Source organism: Phyllopteryx taeniolatus, chromosome 3, assembly GCF_024500385.1.
Source record: "Phyllopteryx taeniolatus isolate TA_2022b chromosome 3, UOR_Ptae_1.2, whole genome shotgun sequence".
Classification (NCBI taxonomy): Eukaryota; Metazoa; Chordata; class Actinopteri; order Syngnathiformes; family Syngnathidae; genus Phyllopteryx; species Phyllopteryx taeniolatus.
Window position 1 is genome coordinate 23295120 of NC_084504.1, and position 23257 is coordinate 23318376.

Genomic DNA, 23257 nt, shown 5'->3' on the forward strand with positions numbered 1-23257 from the left:
GTTTTTTTTTTTTTCCTCCATTGTGCCGAGTTATCAAAATGGTTATTGGATAGTTGAATCAGAACTTCTGCTTTTACCAAAGACTTCTTTTTAAATATCTGCACTTTGGCTTAAAGTAATGAAATGTCCTTAACTGCTAATAAGCAAGACGACATCTAATCAGTGAGCTATAACGCAGCACATGCAACACAAATGCATTTAAAATGCTAATGTCATAAAAACAAAACATAAGGAAGTAATCAACCTGACCTCGAGGTTGTGTCTTAACTTTTTTTTTTAAGTTGTCAATTGGGCTGCATGATCACGAAGTGCTTAATAATGACTTACCAACTTTGATTAGTCGTATTAAGAGGTTTGCCCTTTTTTTTTTTTTTTTTTTTTTTTTTTTTTAAACAGTTTGTCCTTTTGCCAGCAACCTGATTATTGTCGCATGTTGAATACAGACGAAAACATTTGTTGTCGTTGGTGCGGGTAAGTGATGCGCAAACACATCCGCCTCGACCTCTCTGCGGGAGCGTGTGTGACGTCACTGTGTTAATCAAGCCCTTATAAAAGAGGCGGCGAGCGCTGAAGCACCTGAAGCAAGCAAAAGCTCAGCAGCATCCAGACCAGCAGCGATGTCTCGCTCCTCCGTGCTCCCCCTGAGCGTCCTGGGACTCCTCGCCCTCTCCTCCGCCTGCTACATCCAGAACTGCCCCCGGGGAGGCAAGCGAGCCCTGGCCGAGACTGCAGGACTCAGACAGGTGGGTCTTCTTTTTTTTTTTTTTTTTTTTTTTTTTTTTTTTTTTTTAAACCTTAAGAAAAAAAATAAATCCTATTATTATTTATTTTTTTCCTAGTTCATTATATTTTCTTAAATATTTAAGTAGAATTTAATCATTTATATTTAAAATAAAAAAGCTATTGGACAAAAAAAAGAGTTGTTGATAACTAGTTAAAATATTTTAAAATGATTTAAAAATGTATTAGAGTACATAACATTTTTCTCACATGTGACTTTTGGTGCATTGTTATGAATTTATTTCATTATTTAAAAATCATCCTATTTTGTTGTTTCCTGAAATATTTAGGTATCATTTAATCACTTAAAAATAATTGAATAAAAGTCTCTCACTGAGAAATAATCAAAATATTTAAAAAATGTATAAATGAATCCAAAAAGCCATTTATTAATTGGTGTGCATAGCAAAATTATTTTTCACTCCTATATTACACTTCATTGAATATTTAAGTAGAATTTAATCTTTACAAGAAATTAAATTGTTCTTGGAGATAATTAAATAATTTAAAAATATATATTTTTTGGGAGTACACAAAAATTATTTGTGACTTTTTCCCAAAGGCTCATTATTACCATTATGCCTTTATGTAATTACAGATTCTAAAAGTCCTCCTATTTTGTTATATTTCCTAAAATCTAATTATTGTTTAATAATAACAAAAAAGTGAAAGGTTGGAAAGTGGCAATGAATAACTAATTAAAATATCTAACATCTCCAAAAATAATATACATTTTGTTACATTTCCTGAAATATGTGAGCAGTATTTAACCATTACAAAAAAAATGGGGGGGGGGGGGGGGGGACCGAAGGTCTTATAGATGATGAAATAAAATATTACAAAAATACAAAAAGACATTTATTGGAGTAGTAGTAAAATAAATAGTAGTAATAGTAGAAATAATAAAAGTAATAATAGTAGTAGCAATAGTAGTACAATTTATTGTGACTATCCAAATGTTCCATTATAATGAAGTTTCATTATAAATTCAAAGAAATGTTTTTATTTTGTTCGGTTTCCTGAAATATCTATTTCAATCATAAAAAAAAAATCAAAAAGAAAGTTGTTAATAATAAACTATTTGAACTATCTAAAATTTTCAAATATAATCCTGTATAACTTATTGGAGTAAATAGCTAACTTGAAAAACAAAATGCTGCAATTTATATGTATTTACAAAAAACAATTTTAAAAACAACATCTTTTTATAATGAAATTCAATTTGCAATACAGTATTGGAGTTGTTTTTATTTTGGAAAATATTTGTATTTTGTGTATTTTTAACATTATTATATACTGCATAGTAATACAGTGCAAATGTACTTTAGAATCAAAGCAGTATTGTTTCATAGTTATCAGTTTCCATTATAAATGTTTGGTCATACATTTTTAAACTTTTTTTTTCCATTTATTGGCTGAGTTATGAGCACTCATTGAAAATAAAATAATGTGACATGATAATTCTTCGATTCGTCACTCCATTAAAGAAAAAATAGCTCTGTCCTTTCACTGTTTATATTAAACAAGGGGGGGTAACATTGAAAAGTAGCAAGAAACGTTCTGCTCTCAAATTGGTGTGATTTTGGGGGGTAAAATCATTCATGTACATGATTTAAGAAAAAAACAATAGCGGTATTATAGGTTTAGCAAAGTTGAGTTCATACGCCAATACATCAAATTACACATTACTTGGAGGACTAATCTGTGACCAATACTGTAAAATTATATGCTTTGACATCAATTTGCAGAGGAGTGATTTCAAGTGTTATGGCTGCCGCCAAAGATTTAGTGCAATAGTGGTCTAGGTCCACATATCAAATCTCTCAATATTTCATGAACGATTACATATAACATACACTCATACAAACATGCAACTGCGCTGGCACCCAAGTTAAAAAAAAAAAAAAAAAGTACTCAGTGCAATAATGGACTGCCCCTATTATGTCACAATTGGAACTAAACGTTGATTTCGACCATTATTAATCTGAAAGATATGCCTTTTCTCTATTCGTTTCTGCACTGACATCCATGGAGTTAGCCCACTCTAGTTCTCAATGGCTCAATTAAGTCAGTGTTTTTTTCAAAGAATGACATAAACACTCAGTGTGCCCCGTACATACCTCGCAGTGCATGTCATGCGGGCCCGGGGAAAGAGGCCGCTGTTTCGGCCCCAACATCTGCTGCGTGGAGGGCTTCGGCTGCCTTCTGGGCTCCCCGGAAACAACACACTGCGTGGAGGAGAACTACCTGCTCACTCCCTGCCAGACCGGGGGGCGACCCTGCGGATCTGAGGGGGGCCGCTGCGCCGCGTCGGGACTCTGCTGTAACTCCGGTAAACATAAAAAGTGTTAATGAATGTTTGTGTTCAGTGGTTAGACTAACTGCCATTTTTTTTTTTGGGGGGGGGGGGGGGCAGAGAGCTGTGCAGTGGACTCCTCATGCCTGGGGGAGTTTGAGGCGGAGGATCCGGCCCAAACCTCTGCAGGGAGCTCACCTGCAGAGCTCCTTCTGCGCCTTCTCCACGTTGCCACCAGGAGACAGACTGAGTAATAAAACACTGTGTGCCCCTGCAAATTACTTAAATGCCTTTGAGACTGAAAACCTGAAACCAACACGCACTTAAATCAGTGTTTCCCCAACCTTTATTGAGTCCCGGCGCATCGTTTTAATTCGAAAACTCTCACGGCACACTGCCAAACAAACAAGAGTCACAAAAAGAACTGAAATAATGATGATCTTGTCTCAATTTACTCACAGATTTCGCAACTCATTGCGAAATCTGGCCCTTATGAGTTTGGCAACAGGTGAGTTGTACCTTCTGCCATCTAGTGGAAGACCATTGAATTGTTCTGCCTGTCACTATATGCTGCTGGCATAGCTAGATGAACAAAGATCAATTATTTGTAGTAAATAAATACTTTTGAGACCAAATAAGTGAAACTGGAAAAGGTTTGTTTGGGAATCAGCGACTTAAGTCACATCCACTTATATGTACTGTAACTCAAATATTGTGTTCTAATGTCAAATAAACGCCGGGCACTTTCTCACCCACTCTGAAATGAACGATGCCCATTGAAAATGTGCCACCGTGTTCATTAATGTACAGTAGATACCGATGCACTTATTGTAAACTAACTTTACTCCGCTTCTAAAAATGAGTTTGAGTACAATGTTTGAGCAGTTTGTGTAGTAGACGTGTGACCGTTGAATAAAAATGGAATAAAACAATACAGAGTATATTAAAAAAAATGTGTGTGTTGTATTTGTCCTACTAGGCTTAAAATGATGATATTTTGATATAAATGGAAAGGCGTGGTAGCCTACCGCAGTGTTTCCCAACCTTTATTGAGCCAAGGAACCCATTTTACACAAATCTCACGGCACACCACTAAACAAAAATATCACAAAAGTATAATTAAATGAAATGATCCCGTCTAAATGTACTCACAAATTGACTTCATCGTGAAATGAATGACAACAGGTGATTAAATGTACCTTTCTGCCATTGAGTGGAATGGTTGGCGGCATAGATAGATGAACATTCTTCATACATTATTTGTAGTTCATAAAAAATCATTTTCAGATCAATTAATTGTTAATCAGCGTCAGTAGCACATCTGCCAGTTCTGAAGTTGTTGGTTTGGCACCATGTAGTCCCGAAGGGCCACATGAGTATCCCATGGGCTTGTTCTAAAAATAGCTCAGCAGTGACGGGACGTTATTATTGGCTAGGAATGTTGTAGAAGTGATCATTTGAAAACGTAAACACTTGTAGAGGCTTATAGAAATAAAGTGTTGCATATCGTTAGCCTATTAGCATCATTTTTTGGTGAGTCAATTTTGCACATTTTTGTTGAACAAAGAAAAAAAACCCATCAAATTCAGCAAACAAGAAGAGTACAATAGCTGCGATTCAAATTTTACAGATTACCATGAACTTGGATGACTGTGAATCTGTACAGACATAAAGAAAAAACAACTTTTAGCAAGCAGATTTGAGTTTTTATTGATCTTGTGACAGTAACTTTAAAGTGACTAAGGCAATTACACTAGTAGGCTAATGATATTGATATTTATCTATTCCCGAACTGGTTAAATCATCAATGTTCACGATTATAGTGAGAAAACTTTAAAATGATCAGTGTCTTCAAATAGATGAATATCATTCATTATTCATAAAAATTTGAACAAAGCTTTTGTTTCCGTAGCGTGTATCAAAGTGGTTGCCCTGTGCCCTGTGATTGACTGTTGGCCAGTTCAGGGTGGACCGCATCAATGTCAGCTGGAATAGGCTCCAGCGCACCTGCGAAGACCCAAATGAGGAAAAGCGCAATAGAAAAAGGGACAGATGGAAGGAAATAGATGTTATGACAATTCTGGTTCCTGTAAACAAGTTGAATGAGTCACCCGCCAAAGTTTCGGAGCAGATTTGTTTCAGCATGTCCACAGATGAAAGTGTGTGTGTGTGTTTTGTATCAGTTCCAGCTTGATCACAATGCCGCTCCTGTTAGATTTTTTTTGTTTTTTGTCAGTTAAATTGTTGAATCAAGGCCATTCGGAGGATACTGATTCACATAGCTGGCTTTTATGCAACTGACAAATTTTCCAAAAGCCTTTATTGCCAACAGTGAGTGCGTTTTGTACCCATCTCCGCACAATGTGTTGCTTTAGCTTTTAGCTTTTTGTTGTAGTTGTTGTTACTTTGTTCACAATGTTAGCAACGCTTTGGGGACTTTGAGTGTACGCTGTAATTTTTTTTGCGGTAAAGTCAACATTTCCGAGCCTAAAACATCCAAACTGAAAGAAAGAAAAACGAGAGCGAGACAAAATTCATTGCAACGCACATTACAAGAAATGAAATGTCAAAAATGTACAATACTACTGTACATTACTGTATGTTTACAAGTTTAAAAGGTACTTAAGAGTATAGAAAGTGTTTATAAGAGAGGTTAATCGGAGTGTCTGGAGAGGTTCATACATCTTTAAAATATGCATAGATAATCCGATAATTATGTGGTTACTGCGTCGTGGATTACACCTATTGCGGGGGGTGGTCCGGAACCTGACCCTCGATAATAATATCATATAAACGATGTCAATTAACACTCCTTGACAACGTTAGCATTATCTCCGGCAGGATTTTAGACACAGCTCTTGTATTTTTATTAGTCGAACCTGTGATCTACTTCCCAACATCTGTGAATGCTGTTCATCAATTAAGCTGTAACCTGTCAGAGCTTGTTTGAGCGCTGTGTTGTTCGCCCGCCTCTCTACATGGGCTGGTACTCGAGTAGTATTGTATGTATATAAAGAGTGGAAGAACACATTTTCTGCACCTCACGTTCTCTGCCATCATGGGCCTGAAAGTGGTCGTGGTGACCTTGTGCCTCGTGGCTTTGGCCATCGACTCTACTGAAGGTAAACGCCGCACTTCTATGAGAACTCTTTAAAAAGTAGAGTGCACGACTGATTTGGAAAGTGAACTTTAAAATGGATCATATGAAGGAAGTGCCTTTTTTTCCATGAGCTAAACATATTTAGTGTGGTTTTAGTCATCGTACAACAACCGAACATTTGCAAGGTTAAGAGCTATGAAAATGTCGACTTTGTTCTGATTTTTATTCCTAAATGTAATGTACATTTTCAACACAAATCTAGCCGTTGCTTATTTATTGAGTCATTGAAATGAATACTCTCCACTTGTTCTCCATTTTTAAGGTGGCATCAGTAAATGCTGCATTAAAACCAGAAAGAATGTCCCCAAACCAGTACTCATGAAGGTCCGAACATGGTACATGCAGGACAGCAGAGGCCCCTGTGACATCGACGCTCTCGTGTAAGCTCCACCATATGCTCAACGACTCGAACGCTTATTCAAATATACTCGTAGTTGAGACGAATCAAGTCGAAAGTAGTTTTGAAAACTAAAAAACTGAATGTGCCCCACGAATTCCACCTCGCAGCAAAAAGATACCAATGACTGGCGGAAATTTGTTTTTTTTCCTTTTCCCCGTTCCCGTGGGAAAGTGGGCCAATATTCATAACACAGCATAACGTGGATAATCCTCTCCCTGTCCTTTGTGTTTGACTGCAAGTGTGTTGATGCTGTATACGAATTGAAATCTCTTTCTTTCCTCGTGGCTCCACAGCATGTATGCGGGGGCCTGGAAGAAGCCCATTTGTGCTCATCCCAACGTGGAGAAAGATCTGAACAGGGTTCAGAAGATAAAGCAGATGAGGCTGGGAAAAGCACACTGACAAGTGGAGTAAATGTCTCAATGTGGCTTGAGTTACACATATTTTACTTCCATTCATCATGACTTCTGATCGACAATGGATCAAATTTTGGTTTTGGTACATTCCTATTCATGACTGCTCCTGTTGATATAGCCTGGGGCTTGCAGCACTTACTTGGCTTATTTTAGTTTTGGTGATGCCAAACGATCTCCTTTATTGTTTCTGCTGGAATCATTTTATTTGCAAATAAAAAAAAAAACACACTGTGTTGAATATTAGACGTGTATTTGAATTCATTTTTTGGATCAACTAGGGGGGGAACAATTTGATGGTCAATTGAATATATTTTTAACAGCATGTGAGAATCTCCCTCTCACTGTTCTGAACTTCCTGTTTTCACGCCAATGTCGTTTTGAGTTGAGAGTGAATCAGTAGCGTTTCTGCTAGTTGCAAGCCAAATAGTGCACTGCATTTGGACTCAATTGCTTCAAGACAGGATTAATCCAGTCAAGTCCACATAACTGTGTCCCCATTGTGGAATAAATAAAGGCATAGCTTATCTTATTTTATATACAAAATGATTTTGAGAAACTGCTATGTCGCAGCTCTCTGTTAAAGGGGATAAGATAAACAGTTTTGGAACTTTCATCATTTTAGGGTGTCCTGCAGCCCTGTAACCCACTGGAATAGATCTGCCCCTGCCCGGAGCAGGCATATCCATATTTGTCATATTCAAAACCAAAACAAAAGCAATTTGTCATAAGTTGACAATCTTTAAAGCAGTGTTCTCTTGACTATCATAATTAGCCATTAATGTAGTCAGTTTTATGATATGTAAAGTGTTTTTTTCTTTATTCACAAGGCATTATATTAAAAAAAAAGTTACTATTTGAGTTGTAAATCATTACGTTACATATCTGGAAAAGCGCTAAATAAAATCCATTTTATTGACTGAAACACACACATGCACCCTTTTTCAACACCCAATAGCGTTGCGGGCCATGTCAAAAGTTATCTTTTGTGGATGCCGCGGCTCACAAAAAAAAAAAAAATGGGCGGCGGGGGGAATATGGCCCCCGGGCCGTAGTTTGGACACCACTGATAATCGCTGAAAGATCGGTTGCTAATAGTGACAAGAAGCGTGGCACCAAATCTAATGAAGCACGGAGCATGTAATAGTCATTGTTGCACATACCCAAAAGACTGTAATATCATTTCGAAGACATCTTACATTGCGGCAAAGCACCTTTTTCTACGACACAAAGCGACTGTGTGTCCTGACTAAATGTACCCCCCCCCCCCCCCTACCTCAACATTGGTGCTTAAAAGCTATATTTTTATATGAGACATGGCTTTGGCCTGAGCACAAAAACGACTACTGTCAATAGCAATCCAGACTTTTCCGTGCATCATCTTGAGAAGCTCACCACCCTGCTTTCTCTGGCCTCAAGCCGACAACAATCCTTGTCTCTTCTGGAATCTGTCGTCAAGGTGCCGTTCACTGTAAAGCAAGCCGGCGTTCAGCTGTCGGACAAAGCTAGCTACTTTTCCGCCAATGTGAAGCTTTAGAAAGGAGCACGCCATTTTGGTGACTTCTCAAAGTCTTACAGAAAGCGCGTTTTTGAGTGAATACAGTGGAACCCCGAGCTATGCACTTAAGGTTTTGTAATAGACATATGGACCAAATCCTTAAACTGCAAGGAAACACGACCTCGTTTTCCCTTGTTCTTCCTCTATCACATGATTTATCCATATTATTTCTTAGAAAAACGTTTCCCAGAAGACTGTTGTATCCTGTTGCCATCATCGTCCTTGGTGCTGTGAATGCCACAAGGTAAACTGAGTCTGAAATGGCAATTTGAAATCAAAGCGCGGGGCAGGAATGTCTTCGGACAGTTCGGACACTTCTTCATTGTGGAACGTTACATATTCATCTTGCTCAATAACTTCTTCACCGCCGCCAGCTGGGTTTACATTAAGCAGAAAGTTGGCAGAGGTAAAAATCCATTAATTATTGATTAACCGCACCTATAACACTGTTATAGAACTGTTATTAACAGTGTGTAATGTTTGCTGGTCATTTTGTTAGAACCATCCAGGTTCTGTTCCATTGATAATCTACCAGTGCTTCTAAAAAATATTTTAAAATGAAAAACAACATGATACATAAGAGTTATACACATCATCATTATTAATTGACGTGGTCAAAGGAATCAAATGATACCCAAAATACAACCGAGTATCAAATAATGAGAATATATACAGTCGTGCATAACAGTGCTGCTGCACCAGTGAGTGAAATTCCTAAGCCTTGTGTCTGCTTTTTCATGTTTTTTTGCTGATGTATTTCATCATACCGTGCAGCCATGATAATTCTGCACTCTCCTCCACAGTCGTGGGAACAACAGAGGCAAGAGCACAATGATGTTAATATTTAGTCAGCCTAATGAGCACAGTATAAACTTATCATGCATCTGTTGTCTGATACCGAGCAGGTGAACAATGCTTCACTTTTTTAAAATATTATGACTAGCCACATGTTCAACCTTACCGCTCCTAAAAATAATTCCTCTTCATTTCCGACAGAATGTGGCAATTGCTTTTATTGGCATCTATGTGGGTGGAGACTACCTGTTCCCTTGGATAAACTGATGGTTTATCCATCCGTCCATTTTCTACCGCTTATCCGAGGTGCAGAGGAAACTCATATCGGCCGCTCGGATCCGGGATCTTGTTCTTTCGGTCACGGCCCACAGCTCGTGACCATAGGTGAGGCTAGGAACGTAGATCGACCGGTAAATCGAGAGCTCCTTCTTTACCACAACGGATCGATACAAAGTCCGCATCACTGCAGACGCTGCACCGATCCGCCTGGACCCGTCCCCCCACCCGAAGGCGGAGGAAGGCTACCCTCTCGTCCACCGGGGTGACAGTTTATTTATTTTAAATATACAGGATAGAATAAAAACACAAAATGATGATGTACAGATCCGTGAATGTTTATTGAAAACCAACACTGTTATAAGAGTGTACAGCTTGTTAAGAGAAGCCCAAACTTTTTGTAATTGTTAACATACAAACCTCTACCAAGCAAGCAAGAATCACTCAACAAGTGTCAGGAGTGTTAACATGGGAGACAACTGATTCTAAAATTACACTTCGAAGCTGTTGGTAAATTGTGCACAAACATTATTATTCTAACGATCGGTATATATTAAAATGCCATCATTTTGTCAAACAACACTCACACAAAAAAAGCCTAAGAGTTAGAAAAGCTTCAAAATAGACTATAACCAGGTACAATAAGTCATTTGGTGACTTATCAACAACTTCCAGTTTCGCCTCGCAGGACATTTTCAAATCCAATAAAAAAAAAAAAAAAAAAAAAAAAAACGTTTTGATGCACAGTCCTTCCCCCAAAAAAAAAAAAAAAAACTCAAGTCGGGTTATTACGCTTCATACAGTGTTATGTAGTGTAGCTTAAACGACAAACATAAAACTCAGCAAGCAAGCACAAAAACAATCAGTTTGAGACAAACAGGAGCCATTTTCCCAAAGTTTAGCCAAGGCATTGCAAGCATAATCCAACATTTATTTTAAAATGCAAGTGCTTCAATTTTATAAACACTGACCGAAAAAACATCCAAGAAAAGTCTACTGCGGATTTCAGATCTGAATCATTTGGATAGAAGACTCAATGAGCCTTTTAGAACTAATTTGCCACCTTTTAATATAAAAGACAACAGAGGTGAAACAAAATCCCAATCTTGGTTTCCACGAAAAAAATACAGTTTGGAACAATTGACCCTGATCAACGAGAGTACGGACATGATCAAGCTCCACCTTCTTCCACGTTACGAGCCGACTGAATGTGAAGGAAACAAAAAAGTGCCATTAAAAGAAAAGAAAACATTGTGGATTACAACTGGGTTGGATGCTTATGATGTGATGCCATCTCACAACCCGCAGTGGAAAGACAAGCCGAACTAAACCTCTTTGGTGGAAAGGTGGCTTAAGCCTGCCAAACAGACCCAATAAGAAAACTTGCTTTAAGTACTTAACTGCTTGGTAGAAAAGTTTTAAATGCACGTGGTGATGCGACACAGATCTGATGCGGTGAGAGGTGACGACGCTGTCAAAAGTGGATTAGGCTTGCAATGACCGCCTGTCGTTCTCACAAGGAAACACCTCCCAACTCTCTATCAAAAAAAAACAAAAAAACAAGAAAAAAAAAATAACAATAAACAAAACTATCCTTTACTGACACCTTGAGAGGCGTCGACTGTCGGACTTGTGAGGCGTACACCCTGTTAGCAAATCTTTCAATCATATTTACAGTCACTCGCTTGAAAACATACCCTTTAATAACTTGTTACCGTCAAAGTGCAAAAGAAAACAACTTAAAAACACACCAAGTACTCTTTGTTCGCCTTTAAAAGACAGAAAAGAAGAGCGACATTCTTCATATAGTTACATCTACAATAGCAGCCTAAAAGGATAAATGGAAGCTGAATAAGGTGCTTTAGCTTGTGCCTTCCTATGGTGGGGAGGGGCCGATGCTGTGCGTGAACTTGCGAACACTAATCTCAGGTCTACGAGGGGACCTGGACTTGGTCTAGCTACAGCACACTACAAAGGAAGGAAGGCGGACTGGGGCTGGACAGAAGTGATCCGGGGAGGGCAGGGTCGCTGCTCAGGCAGACAGATTGTTGGCCAGCTCGATGAGCGCCAGAGCACCGTGGAGACGCTCGCGCTGCTCCTGGAGGCGGCGCTTGGCGGCTACGCCCTGGTTGCCCTTCTCCTCCTCCGCCACCCCCTCGTCTTCGTCGTTCTCCTCGCCGGACTGAAGGAACTCCATGGGGTCCCGCTGCTCCTGGTCCTGCGCTCTGGTGACTTTGCCCTGCGCCTTGGCGGTGGCGGTGGCGGGGGCGCGCTGCTCTCGGGTCTGCCAGTACCTGCGGGGAACCACCGACTATTTGAACCCCTGGAACATGCCGAGCGAGGAACGCATCTCTTGTCAAGCGGACATTGTCTTACTTTGCCAGCCACTCTGCCACTGCCTTGTTGTCCACAGACTGCGCCTTGCCCGTGCCCTCCTTCGGCTCCTCCCTCCTCAGGCGGGAGAATGGATGCTTGGGGCAGTGACGGTTGGCATGCGTGAATCGGTTGCCACACCCTGACGACACGTTAAATAAATGCATCAGGCCGATCAAGTTTCCCATGTGAGGCGGCAATGGTCCAATTTAAATGAGATTGTTAAACTCAGTGAGTCTCAGGGTGGTTTGTGGACTCCCTCTAGTGGTATGCAAAGAGTCACTGAATTAAATAGTCAGACTGCGTTTAATGTTACAGTGGCTTAAACTGTTAATTTTTTTATCCAGTACATTTGTGAAGTACAATTCACTTTTACTTATTGCATCTTGAAAGCACAATACAGTTGCATTTTAGATTTTCCAACTGTTTGTGTTTTAAACATTTAGGTACAATTTTTATTTAACTTACGTGTAACACATCTTTATCATTATTGAAACACAGTTTTATTTTTCCTATATTTAACCAGTGTTAATGTTCAATCTGTACAATAAGTTTAAGGAATAAAGCCTCTGATTTGTTTTTGATGATCACTTAGGCCTATTACACTACAGTATTTTCATATCGGTCATGATAGTGGTACTTGGAGAGTTACATTTTTTTGAAGGTAGTACTTGGTGTAAAAAACTTGAGAGCCATTTGTTTAACCCTTTATATTCTTACTAGAGTCAGATGGATTAATAATAATTTTAACAGGAATGGCACCTTTCTCTGAGCAGACGAAGGGTTTTTCTCCGGTGTGGAGCCGCTGGTGGGTCTTCAGCTGACCGCTCTGGACAAACGCCTTACTGCAGTTCGGGTAGTCGCACAAATACGGCCGCTCACCTGGATGGGAAAGCACAGGAACGTTTATATGGAGCCTCGTTTTCCGTTTAGAATCGGTTTAGAAGCCCAAACCGACTAAAAGTGCTCCATACAAACACCTCAATCAGAATACACAGGCTTAATCCGAATGAAATTTCATCCAGTTTCACAGGGGTGGAATATTCGTTTAGCCAAATCGAACGAAACTGAACGTTTCATTCCAAATAGTCAGCCCGCGTTCTGTCTTGACATAATGAGCAGGGACATCATTGTTACCGCACTTGAAAATATGGCGACTTCCAACCAGGGCTGGTCTGCGACAGAGAGCTTGTTTTTAACTATGTGTAACTGTTTTTTTTTGGGGTGGGGGGGGGGGGGGGTGAAATCAGCTAACTCAACAATAAAAATTGGTCGGCAAAATTTTCTGACTTGAGGCGATAAAAAATATTAATAAAAGAATAAAAGCATATTTGCCCCACCTGGTTTACCGCACAGACATCAGTTGCAGACGGGCGCAGTGTTGTGCCACTGATAAACTTTGCCAAAAATGACAGGGGCGGCCGTAAGTGATTTTTAAGACACTGTTAGATGTGTCGTACATATCACATGATGGGTGAGTGAGCTGAATGATAGCGTTTTTTCTTACTTAAAATGGTAATGCTAGCACGCAAATGCTAATCGCAAAGACTGACTATGTTGTCTTAAAATTCTGTACAGTTTATACCATGCACTCACTACCAACATATGCAGTTTAAGGTTAAGGCCCAGCCCTCAAATGAGAACAAAATGCATGTTAGTAGAAAAAAAAATTAATAAAAAAGTAAATATTTTTGTGGGACGCAGGAACAATTAATTGACTAAATATCTATAGGATAATCGATTCTAAAAAGATTCGATAGTGACAGCCCTACTTGTTTTTAATCGAGTTGTTGCTTTCATAAAAGTGTCCAAAAAAAAAGTCAAAGGCACCCATTGAAATACGTCAACAATTCGTCGTGTTGTCACATACTGACATACATATTCACATACGCTCACAGGTATAAACAAATACCTTCAGCCTTACAAATGCGATTCACACGTGCATTTTCGCTGTCACAACTCACCCGTGTGTGTTCTCTTATGGGCCTGGAGAGACTTTTCCCTGGGGAACACCCGGTTGCAGATGTTGCAGCGGATGCGGCTGGAGGACGTCTCCCCCTCGCTGATCAGCTCCCGGACTGTGTCGGCTCGAGGACGCCCTCTGCGGATGCCGTCCTGAACACAACAACAAATACACCTCAAAATCACAAGCTTAGGGGACAACAAACATAAACCAATGGAGATCCAATAGAAGAGATTTATAGCGGTTACACGCAACAAACATCCGCATTCGGCAAAACAGGTCGATGCGCTTCCTTCCGGCTCAGGTAAATGGCGGAGAACTAAAGGTGGTGACTGGGACAAGCACTAGTAGGAACTTTAAACGCTTCATTCCCACGAGCAGTAACACAATGCACATTCATACAAGAGCTGCTATTGGCTACAATAACAGCCAGGCACTCCACTCACAGACAAGCTTAAACGCCGCTTTGTTCTTTCATCTGAAATGTTCCTTTGTTCTTTCATATTTACTGATGTCAGACCTGCCAATCAACAGGCCGAGCCCTTAATGACTCGCACTCAAAAGTTCAGATATTACGCTATATACAAGAGATAGACAATGTTTTTTAAGGGCTGATGCCGATTGGTAGCAGCCTTGGAGACCGATAACCGATATTTGGAACTGGAATTTTCGGTACAGTGAAAATTTTGCCGTCATAATTTTTAATACAAACTCCAAAACTTAACATACTTTAAATGTCTTAAAGCACACTCAAACTTTTTTATTTATTTATTTATTTTATTTTTTTAAAGATTTGGAACATGTTTTTGTTTTTAATCTTAGACTATCTTTATCCTCATCATTTGTATTTAAAAATTATAACAAAAAGTGCAGGGAGCTCCCAGGCTCAGCAGCATGAAAACTTAAACAAATAGCACCATAAAGTTTTCTAAAGTAAATGAAGCTCCCAAAATTTCAATATAACAGAAATGTTAGTCTTTCACTTTGTTTTAAGATCAAACAAAAACAAAAAGTGCAGGGAGTTCCCAGGGTCAGCAGCATCTCTTATAAAATCAACTGAAAATGTAAATAAATAAATAGACTTCCATGAAGTTTACCCTGTTTTAAATTGATCTCTTATCCGTCCGATGCACGACTGCGTACTTGGTTCCATTTTTGTTTGGTGGTGTGTCATGAGATTTTTCTCAAGTTAAATATTTGCCTTGTCTCCATAAAGGCTAGCAAACACTGCCGTTCTGTACCGATAGCTGTTCCTACTAATGTGGTTATTGTAAATGGCAACATGAGACTGGTATATATTGCTACATCGATACCACAAATAAAGAAGTGTGCAATATTTTGACAGGGACGTTATGTTTGCATAAACTCCCATGAATACTTATGTACTATGGCGTACGAATTAGTTAGGAACCCCCGAAGCAACGACAATAAAGATTCTAAATTTCAAGTGCATAGGAGTGGGTCTTTGTTTTTAGCTCACGTGCTAGCACATCTCGCGAGACGTGCAACGACGCAGAAAACGTAAATTCTCTCACTTCCGGTTACTTTTTTTTTTAATATTTTTTTTGGCGCCAGAGGAGACGTCATGGATGTGAGCAGCTGCTCTACAAACCAGGAAGGAGTTTATTTTATTAAAGTTTTATTTTATTTTTACTCGTTACCTCTATAGCATGTTTCTGTTTATTTGTACTTTTATTTGTTGTTCATGCAATATTTACCCATCCATTAACGGTACATCATATTGTTGTTTTTGATATTTTGTTAAATAAAGATTGTGGGGGGAAAAAACAGGAAGGGGTTTAAATCCACCAAGGCACACTCTAATGCGCGGGCGTTTCTTTTTTTCTCCATTTTCGAAGTGAACTTATTAGCTGCTATATTAAATCATATTATGACTTACAATATGTTACTACTTTACGTCTTATTAACGACAATTTTAAAAAATTATAATAATAATCAAATATTCAATGTGGTACCTTGTTGTGGTCGGGTGAAGAAGCCGCGTCGGCGTCTCCGGCCGTCCCGCCTGGACCTGGAGACGACGCCCCGCTCAGCGAACCCGGGCTCAGTGTCACGTTGTGGGCGTTCTCTCCCCACTTCCACGGGTACACCATAAAGTCGCTGAATCCCGGGCTGGTGGGCGTCATGGCCTCGGCCTTGTGCGGCTTGATTGGGGTGGTCTTGATGACTGACACCAGGACTCTCTTGGGGGAGTCGTTGCAGAAGATAACGTGAGGGGGCTTGCTGTCGGTCATTGTTTGCGTCTCAAAACTCCGGGGAAATGGATGAAAATACAGACGGCTTTCCCGTTCCCTCCCCTCCCGAGTTAAATAACGACAAGAAAATGGCGCGCCGTGTTAATCCGGGGTAAATACGTCCTTCATTTCCAATAGGCAAGAATAATAACCGAGTAGCCGCAAAAGTTAAACAAAAATGACTTCTATTGGTCCTAGTGCTGCGAGGCCAGTCTGAGCAGCGTGCGCCCACACAAGTGATTGTACCGTGTTGCAAAATCGCGCTCGAGCAGTAAACGCACCAATCAGATGCAGCGAATCCCACCCATGTGACGAAAGCGGCCAATAGGGCGAGCCAGCCTCACCCACCGAGCGAATCGCTCGGCCAGTCGCCAGGAAGTCATGGCGTTCCGTGGTTGTGATTGGTTGAAAACTTTCCGTCCAATCAGGTTTGAACACTGGGCTCGCGCGCTCGCGCTCGGCCACGCGGATTGGCTGAGGAAGCGGAAGCCGACGCACGCGCATCCTCGGTGGAGCCAATGAGAGTGAAAGGCGGTTAATTTTTACAGCGCCGGCGAGCAGATGGCGCCCTTTTGACGTTATGACGTGTTGGGGTATGTTTAAAGGGATACGCACTAACCCTTGGGTCCGAGGCGCCGATGTTGCGTAATCATTTTAAACCGGAAACATCGAGAACAAAGGAGGCACTGTAAACCAGGCAACGAGAAATGTGAATACGTTTTCAATGCTTTTGAGTTTTTATTTGTTTGTGTATTCCGGTATAATGTTTCACATGGCTGCATGTGCGTGATCTGGTACTCTGTGTGCTGTGCAACACAAATACAGCAGAGTGTGAGCTGAATTTTCAGTTAGAAATAAATGTAAACACATCATATTAAAAATATGAATTGCTAGAATACAGTCTGGAAGAAACTGGAATGAAATTGCCTGCATGTCCATTCATCTCTCTTTGATGGTTTTAATTTTGATGCAACAAAGGCCTTTTCTTTCATTTTTTTCCTAAGAAAAATAATATTTTTTTATCATGTGTTCTAATGGTAGTTACATTACACACGAGGCACACACAGGATACATATAACAAAATTGCACACGTGCATAACATAATTGTAAAAGGGCACGTGAGTGCCTTGAAAATAGTAAATAGTTTTAACTAACTTCTAAGGCTGTATTAATTTTTAAATGTCTCCGTTTAACAATAATAAAACATCTTTTTGACTCAAAACAGCAGCGAAGTGATGGCGTCATCCAACCCAACTTGATAAATATTCATGAGAGGGCGTGGCCGCGCTTGCCGGCGCACGTGTGAAACATTTATAAAAAGTGGACGGAACTTTCTCGCGGATTTGTTCGACGCTCAATGGAGACTTGAATGTCGGCTGGTGTTCTGTTGCCACCGCCGGAGAAGGAAGACGACGGTGGTTTGTGAAATTGTTTGTTCAAAAAATAAAAAACAGCGGCATTGAGAGTTTGACAACGTTAATTACGTCTGCTTAATATACATATATATATATATTATTTTTTTTTTCTCACTCCCCACCAGATCCAAGATGCTACAGGACGCCTATGGCTGCGCCGTGGCCAACCGCTTCGGGAATCTTCCCGACGACGACAGAGACCCGTTAGACTTGATAAGCGAGGTGGAGAACGAGAAGGAGAAAATGAGGAAGAAAAAGAAGAAGAAGAAGGAGAAGAAGAAGAATGAGGAGGAGGACGACGACGACGAAAAGGCCAAGCAGAAGAAACCTGGCCAGAAGGAATCCCAGCAGGACAGGCGTTTGCCACTCACGAAAATGGCGCTTCCAGAACCTGATACAGGTGCGTGACAAACAATGCAATTTCCATATTGTTGCAACCCAGAACAGAACACACTCTTTTCTAGACTGGACAGACCAAGAGTGGTCAGTTTGCTGTGTCAGCTGCTGCTGGTGAATACTGTCAGGTTTTTCTTTTGTGTTGATAGTCCAAACAAGGCTTAGGCCTACATCACATGTCCAAACGTTTTCATCCAGGGGCCACATTTCGAAAATTAGGATTTCATCAAACAACTGTATTGTTTTTATACATTAGTTTTTTGGGAAAAACGCTCCATTGCTGCTTTCAGTTCAAGTAATTAAAATGTTTAGTATTTGGGGGATGTGGACGTGTATCTCTCTAGCATAGTCGTGTGAAAAAAATACAAAGCTTGATTGATTTACAAGATTATCATTATCAAACAGATCTTTTAAATGCCATTTCAGTGATAACTATTGTTTCATGTAATGAAAAATTAAGTAAATCTTTAAAACTGGTGGGAAAATGCAGAAATTTCTGGGCAGCTTTCTAATACTAAGTCAGTAGGGGTCAAGATTTTAGGTGTGACCTTTAAGTTGGTTTTAAACCTTTATAACAAAGGTTCCATATTTTACCATACCAGCCTTTTCTAATATCTGGGATGTACAACCCCAATTCCAATGAAATTGGGATGTTGTTAAACATAAATAAAAACAGAATACTTGATTTGCAAATCATGTTCAACCTATATTTAATTTAATACACTACAAAGACAAGATATTTAATGTTCAAACTGATAAACTTTGTTTTTAGCAAATAATCATTAACTTAAAATTTTATGGCTGCAACACGTTCTAAAAAAGCTGGGATAGGTGGCAAAAAAGACTGAGAAAGTTGAGGAATGCTCATCAAACACCTGTTTGGAATATCCCACAGGTGAACAGGCTAATTGGGAACAGGTGGGTGCCATGATTGGGTATAAAAGGAGCTTCCCTGAATTGCTCAGTCACTCACAAGCAAAGATGGGGTGAGAAAGTGTGTGTGAGAAAATAGTGGAACAGTTTAATGACACTGTTCCTCAATGTGCAATTGCAAGGAATTTAGGGATTTCATCATCTACGGTCCATAATATCATCAAAAGGTTCAGAGAATCTGAGGAAATCACTGCATGTAAGCGACAAGGCCGAAAACAAATATTGAATGCCCGTGACCTTCGATCCCTCAGGCGGCCCTGCATCAAAAACTGACATCGATGTGTAAAGGATATCACAACATTCAGTTCGGCGCTACATCCGCAAGTGCAACTTGAAACTCTTCTATGCAAAGCAAAAGCCATTTATCAACAACACCCAGAAACGCCGCCGGCTTCTCTGGGCCCGAGCTCATGCAAAGTGGAAAAGTGTTCTGTGGTCCGACGAGTGCACATTTAAAATTGTTTTTGGAAATTGTGGATGTCGTGTCCTCTGGGCCAAAGAAGAAAAGAACCATCCGGACTGTTATGGACGCAAAGTTCAAAAGCCAGCATCTGTGATGGTATGGGGCTGTGTTAGTGCCAATGGCATGGGTAATTTACACATCTGTGAAGGCACCATTAATGCTGAACGGTACATAAAGGTTTTGGAGAAACATATGCTGCCATCCAAGCAACGTCTTTTTCATGGACACCCCTGCTTATTTCAGCAAGACAATGCCAAACCACATTCTGCACGTATTACAACACCGTGGCTTCATAGTAAAAGAGTGCGGGTACTAGACTGGCCTGCCTGCAGTCCAGACCTGTCTCCCATTGTAAATGTGTGGCGCATTATGAAGCGTAAAATAAGACAACGGAGACCCCGGACTGTTGAACAGCTGAAGCTGTACATAAAGCAAGAATGGGAAATAATTCCACCTACAAAGCTTCAACAATTGGTGTCCTCAGTTCCCAAACGTTTATTGAATGTTGTTAAAAGAAAAGGTGATGTAACACCGTGGTATACATGACCCTGTCCCAGCTTTTTTGGAACGTGTTGCAGCAATAACATTCTAAGTTAATGATGATTTGCTAAAAATGCTAGTTTATCAGTTTGATCATGAGATATCTTGTCTTTGTAGTGTATTCAATTAAATATTGGTTGAAAATGATTTGCAAATCATTGTATTCTGTTTTTGTTTAACACAACGTCCCAACTTCATTGGAATTGGGGTTGTAATATTGGCTGTGTGGTGCCTCAGTAAAGAGTGAAATATGAATTATCTTCCATGCATCCCTGAGTTCAGAAGTTTTTCTGCGGAGGCCTGAAATCGGGTAATTCAAATGTCTTGAGCTTATCTACTTCACTAGCGAAGATCTCCGCCTACCTCTGCTCGAGCCAGCACTGTCGATGTAACAAGTGGGTCTTCTACACGGAGGCAACCAATCAGATGAAAGGGGGCGGTCTTAGCCAAATATGGATCAAGTGGGTACAAAACTGGGTCAAACAGAAGTAGCTGTCAGAGGGGCCCTTTCCGGACACTTGTATGACAAAGCCAAGGTGTTTTTAATAATGAAATTGACACTTACACTAAGTCCGTGTTAGAGAGTCTCTCTATGGAGGTGTAAATAGCCAAAATATGGCACCTTTTAATCTTTATCCCGCCATTTTCAACATCTGCAGTGCCGCAGACTGGCTGATCACTCAAGAGCGGGACCGGAAATAACATGGGGTCATTTTGCTTTCATTTATGGCCGTGGGATGGTTTCCCGGAAATGTTAATTGGTTCGGGGGCTGGAATTTAACGCTGTACCTCGGCAATATCTTTTTCAACCCCACTGCGCATGTCACACATTTAACGAGTCAATGGGAAAACGTCGAAGCGGCCTAAACCATAAATTGCGTTTCAGAATGACAACCAGATATAAACAAATTCATTTTATTCATTAACTGTACACATTTATTCTACTCATCTAAAAATAGATAGTGCAATATGTTTTTCTTTTGTTCACGTTTGTCCTTTTCTAGGTGACTCAGCAGGTCTATTTGACCAGCCACCATTGAATGGAAGCCAGTCACAGTATGTAGTAATGAACCATTTTCTCTTCCCAGTTCGCATGCAGCCAGCCCGTGCCGGAGGAGATTACAGAGCAGAGACAAAGAGGGGCTCAAAGATTGCTGACTTTGGGGAGCGCAGAGCCAACCAAGCTGTTTACCCACAGGAGTTCTCTGTCCCCAAGTATGTTTCAAAATATTTTGTTATATTTGTTAAGGATTACATACTGTTAACATTATGCAGTTTGAACAATAAAGATAGGAAAAATAAAAATCTATAAAAAAAAAAATTAAATGTATGGTGCAAAAATTTTTTTATTTGTACCTAAATGTTTAAAAATTCTTAATGTAATACAAATGTTTTGAATTAAAATGTTAAATACAACTGAACTGTCCTCAGGCAGTGATTACCACACACTGGAAATCGCTGAGCAATTGTAAAGTAACAAGACCAAATTTTTTTCCAAAGGCCTTTCAACGATCAGGATGCTGACCCCAGGAGCCGAGAGGGAGGCAGGGGTAGGAGAGGAGGAAGAGGTGGATACACAAGGAACTCTGATAATTTTGTCCTGAGGGGAAAACGAGAATATGACCGACACAATGGAACGCAAGTCCTTTTTTTTTTTTTTTTTTTTTTTTTTTTTTTTTTTAAATTTACAGTTTGGGAGGTCCTTAATTGTGTTTTGACCTTATGTTGTTGCCACTCATTGTAGCGGTAACTCACTTGATGAGAAGAGGGGTGGCAGAGGCCCCTGGAACTGGGGCTGTGTGGAAGAACCAGCAAGGTGCGTGTGTCTCCGTCGACAACGCTGACAGATTGTCAAATTGGTTAGTCCGAGGGTTGTTTTTGTTCTTGAAGCAAGTTAATGGAGGTGACACCTGATGCTCAGGTGAATTCTGAAGTGCCGCGAGCACCAGTTGAAGAGAACCAGAGCACGTGAGTACAACACGCAGCTATCATGGTCCCAACCTCTCAAAGATGTAACAATTGGGACTTGTTTTAGCACATTTTATTCTTAACCTCTCATCACGGTCACCACCCCCCCCCCCCCCCCAACCAGTGTGAACATTGCTATAAACAGTCTTATTCTTGCTAGTGCATTGGCAGAGGAGGATGGAGAAATGGTGGTCCAGGTTGCCATGGAGATGACTTTAGATGAATGGAAGGCCTTGCAGAAGGTCAGTCGTCCGAAGGCGGAGTTCAATATCCGCAAAGCAGAGAATGCAATTCCATCAAAGGCCAAAGTCATCCACAAGTCTAAACCTCTGGAGGTGAATATGCAAATATTTCGACAGCCACTGCATGGCCAAACAATCCTTGTTTACATCAGCCCGCAACTCCACCAGTACAGTATATACACTCTGCAAAATGTATCAAAAGACTGAATCGCTTCATGCTCAAATAGTTACTGGAGCCTTACCAACCACATCTACACTTGATAGGTCAGATCAAATAAATGGTTTTATAATTACAATAAAACATCACGTCTAGATAAAAGCATGGGCACAGAACCTGGGTGACAAAAATGCTTTTAATCTGCTGCTCAAAAGATGCCTAAAACCTTTGTTCAATACAGCCAGTCTCAATTTATCTTGACTTCAATACCCAGCAGGCAAAAAGCCAGGAGTCAAACCCTTGTGGGCTGGCATTTAATTAGTCGTTTATAATCTGATCTTCAGCATCTCAAGGAGCGTGTGGAGGAAATGGAGGATGACGGTAATTTTCTCCGCCGGTCTGTGAATGACATCACCTCCCTTCTGGACATCAACTTTGGTAGTCTGGGACGCCCGTCTCGGGGGGGTCGAGGCAGGGGGGCTCGCGGTGGTCTGCCAAGCCAGCCGGACAGAGCCAGATACACACCGGAGAAGGTGGGCCTTAATGCCATGCTTCCTTGCTTTTTGTAAACAAACAACTCGGTCAGCTGGTGGCTAATAGCCCAACTGCTTGCTCACAGGTGGGTGAAGCTCCTGACCCAGACAACCCAGAAGACTTCCCAGCACTGTCAGGAGGCAGATAACCGAGTTCACGCTTCATGTAGCTGGTTTGCACTTTAAAACACTGGCTAGAAAACCAGTTTTCATGTTTCTGCTGTTCAAGGTTTGGTGTTTTATTCTGCTGGGTTTTTGTTCCCATTCACCAATGGCACTAAGCTTATAAAGACATTTGCAAATATTACTGTTTTTATTTTTATTTTTTATATACGATATAT

General features: G+C 40.4%; 4 protein-coding genes across 4 annotated transcripts; 3 read left to right on the plus strand and 1 right to left on the minus strand.

Moving 5' to 3' along the window:
• Nucleotides 1-461: 461 nt before the first annotated feature.
• On the plus strand, nt 462-4020 carry avp (arginine vasopressin). Its single transcript, XM_061769302.1, has 3 exons — nt 462-743; nt 2908-3112; nt 3197-4020. Exons 1-3 carry the CDS (start codon nt 618-620, stop codon nt 3328-3330), a joined length of 465 nt encoding a protein of 154 aa, XP_061625286.1. The 5' UTR covers nt 462-617; the 3' UTR covers nt 3331-4020.
• A 2020-nt stretch (nt 4021-6040) lies between these two features.
• Nucleotides 6041-7295, plus strand: ccl27a (chemokine (C-C motif) ligand 27a). Its single transcript, XM_061767746.1, has 3 exons — nt 6041-6198; nt 6499-6616; nt 6930-7295. Exons 1-3 carry the CDS (start codon nt 6081-6083, stop codon nt 7036-7038), a joined length of 345 nt encoding a protein of 114 aa, XP_061623730.1. The 5' UTR covers nt 6041-6080; the 3' UTR covers nt 7039-7295.
• A 2705-nt stretch (nt 7296-10000) lies between these two features.
• On the minus strand, nt 10001-16574 carry znf367 (zinc finger protein 367). The gene is made up of 5 exons (XM_061767761.1): nt 15991-16574; nt 14016-14166; nt 12814-12933; nt 12055-12193; nt 10001-11972 (listed from the first exon to the last, which is right to left on the minus strand). The coding sequence occupies exons 1-5, from the start codon at nt 16267-16269 to the stop codon at nt 11711-11713; spliced, it is 951 nt and encodes a 316-aa protein (XP_061623745.1). The 5' UTR covers nt 16270-16574; the 3' UTR covers nt 10001-11710.
• Nucleotides 16575-17529: 955 nt separating this feature from the next.
• LOC133475221 (intracellular hyaluronan-binding protein 4-like) lies at nt 17530-23220 on the plus strand. The gene is made up of 9 exons (XM_061767759.1): nt 17530-17687; nt 17810-18084; nt 21105-21231; nt 21517-21654; nt 21761-21832; nt 21907-21984; nt 22145-22319; nt 22728-22916; nt 23003-23220. The coding sequence occupies exons 2-9, from the start codon at nt 17817-17819 to the stop codon at nt 23063-23065; spliced, it is 1110 nt and encodes a 369-aa protein (XP_061623743.1). The 5' UTR covers nt 17530-17687; nt 17810-17816; the 3' UTR covers nt 23066-23220.
• Nucleotides 23221-23257: the final 37 nt, after the last annotated feature.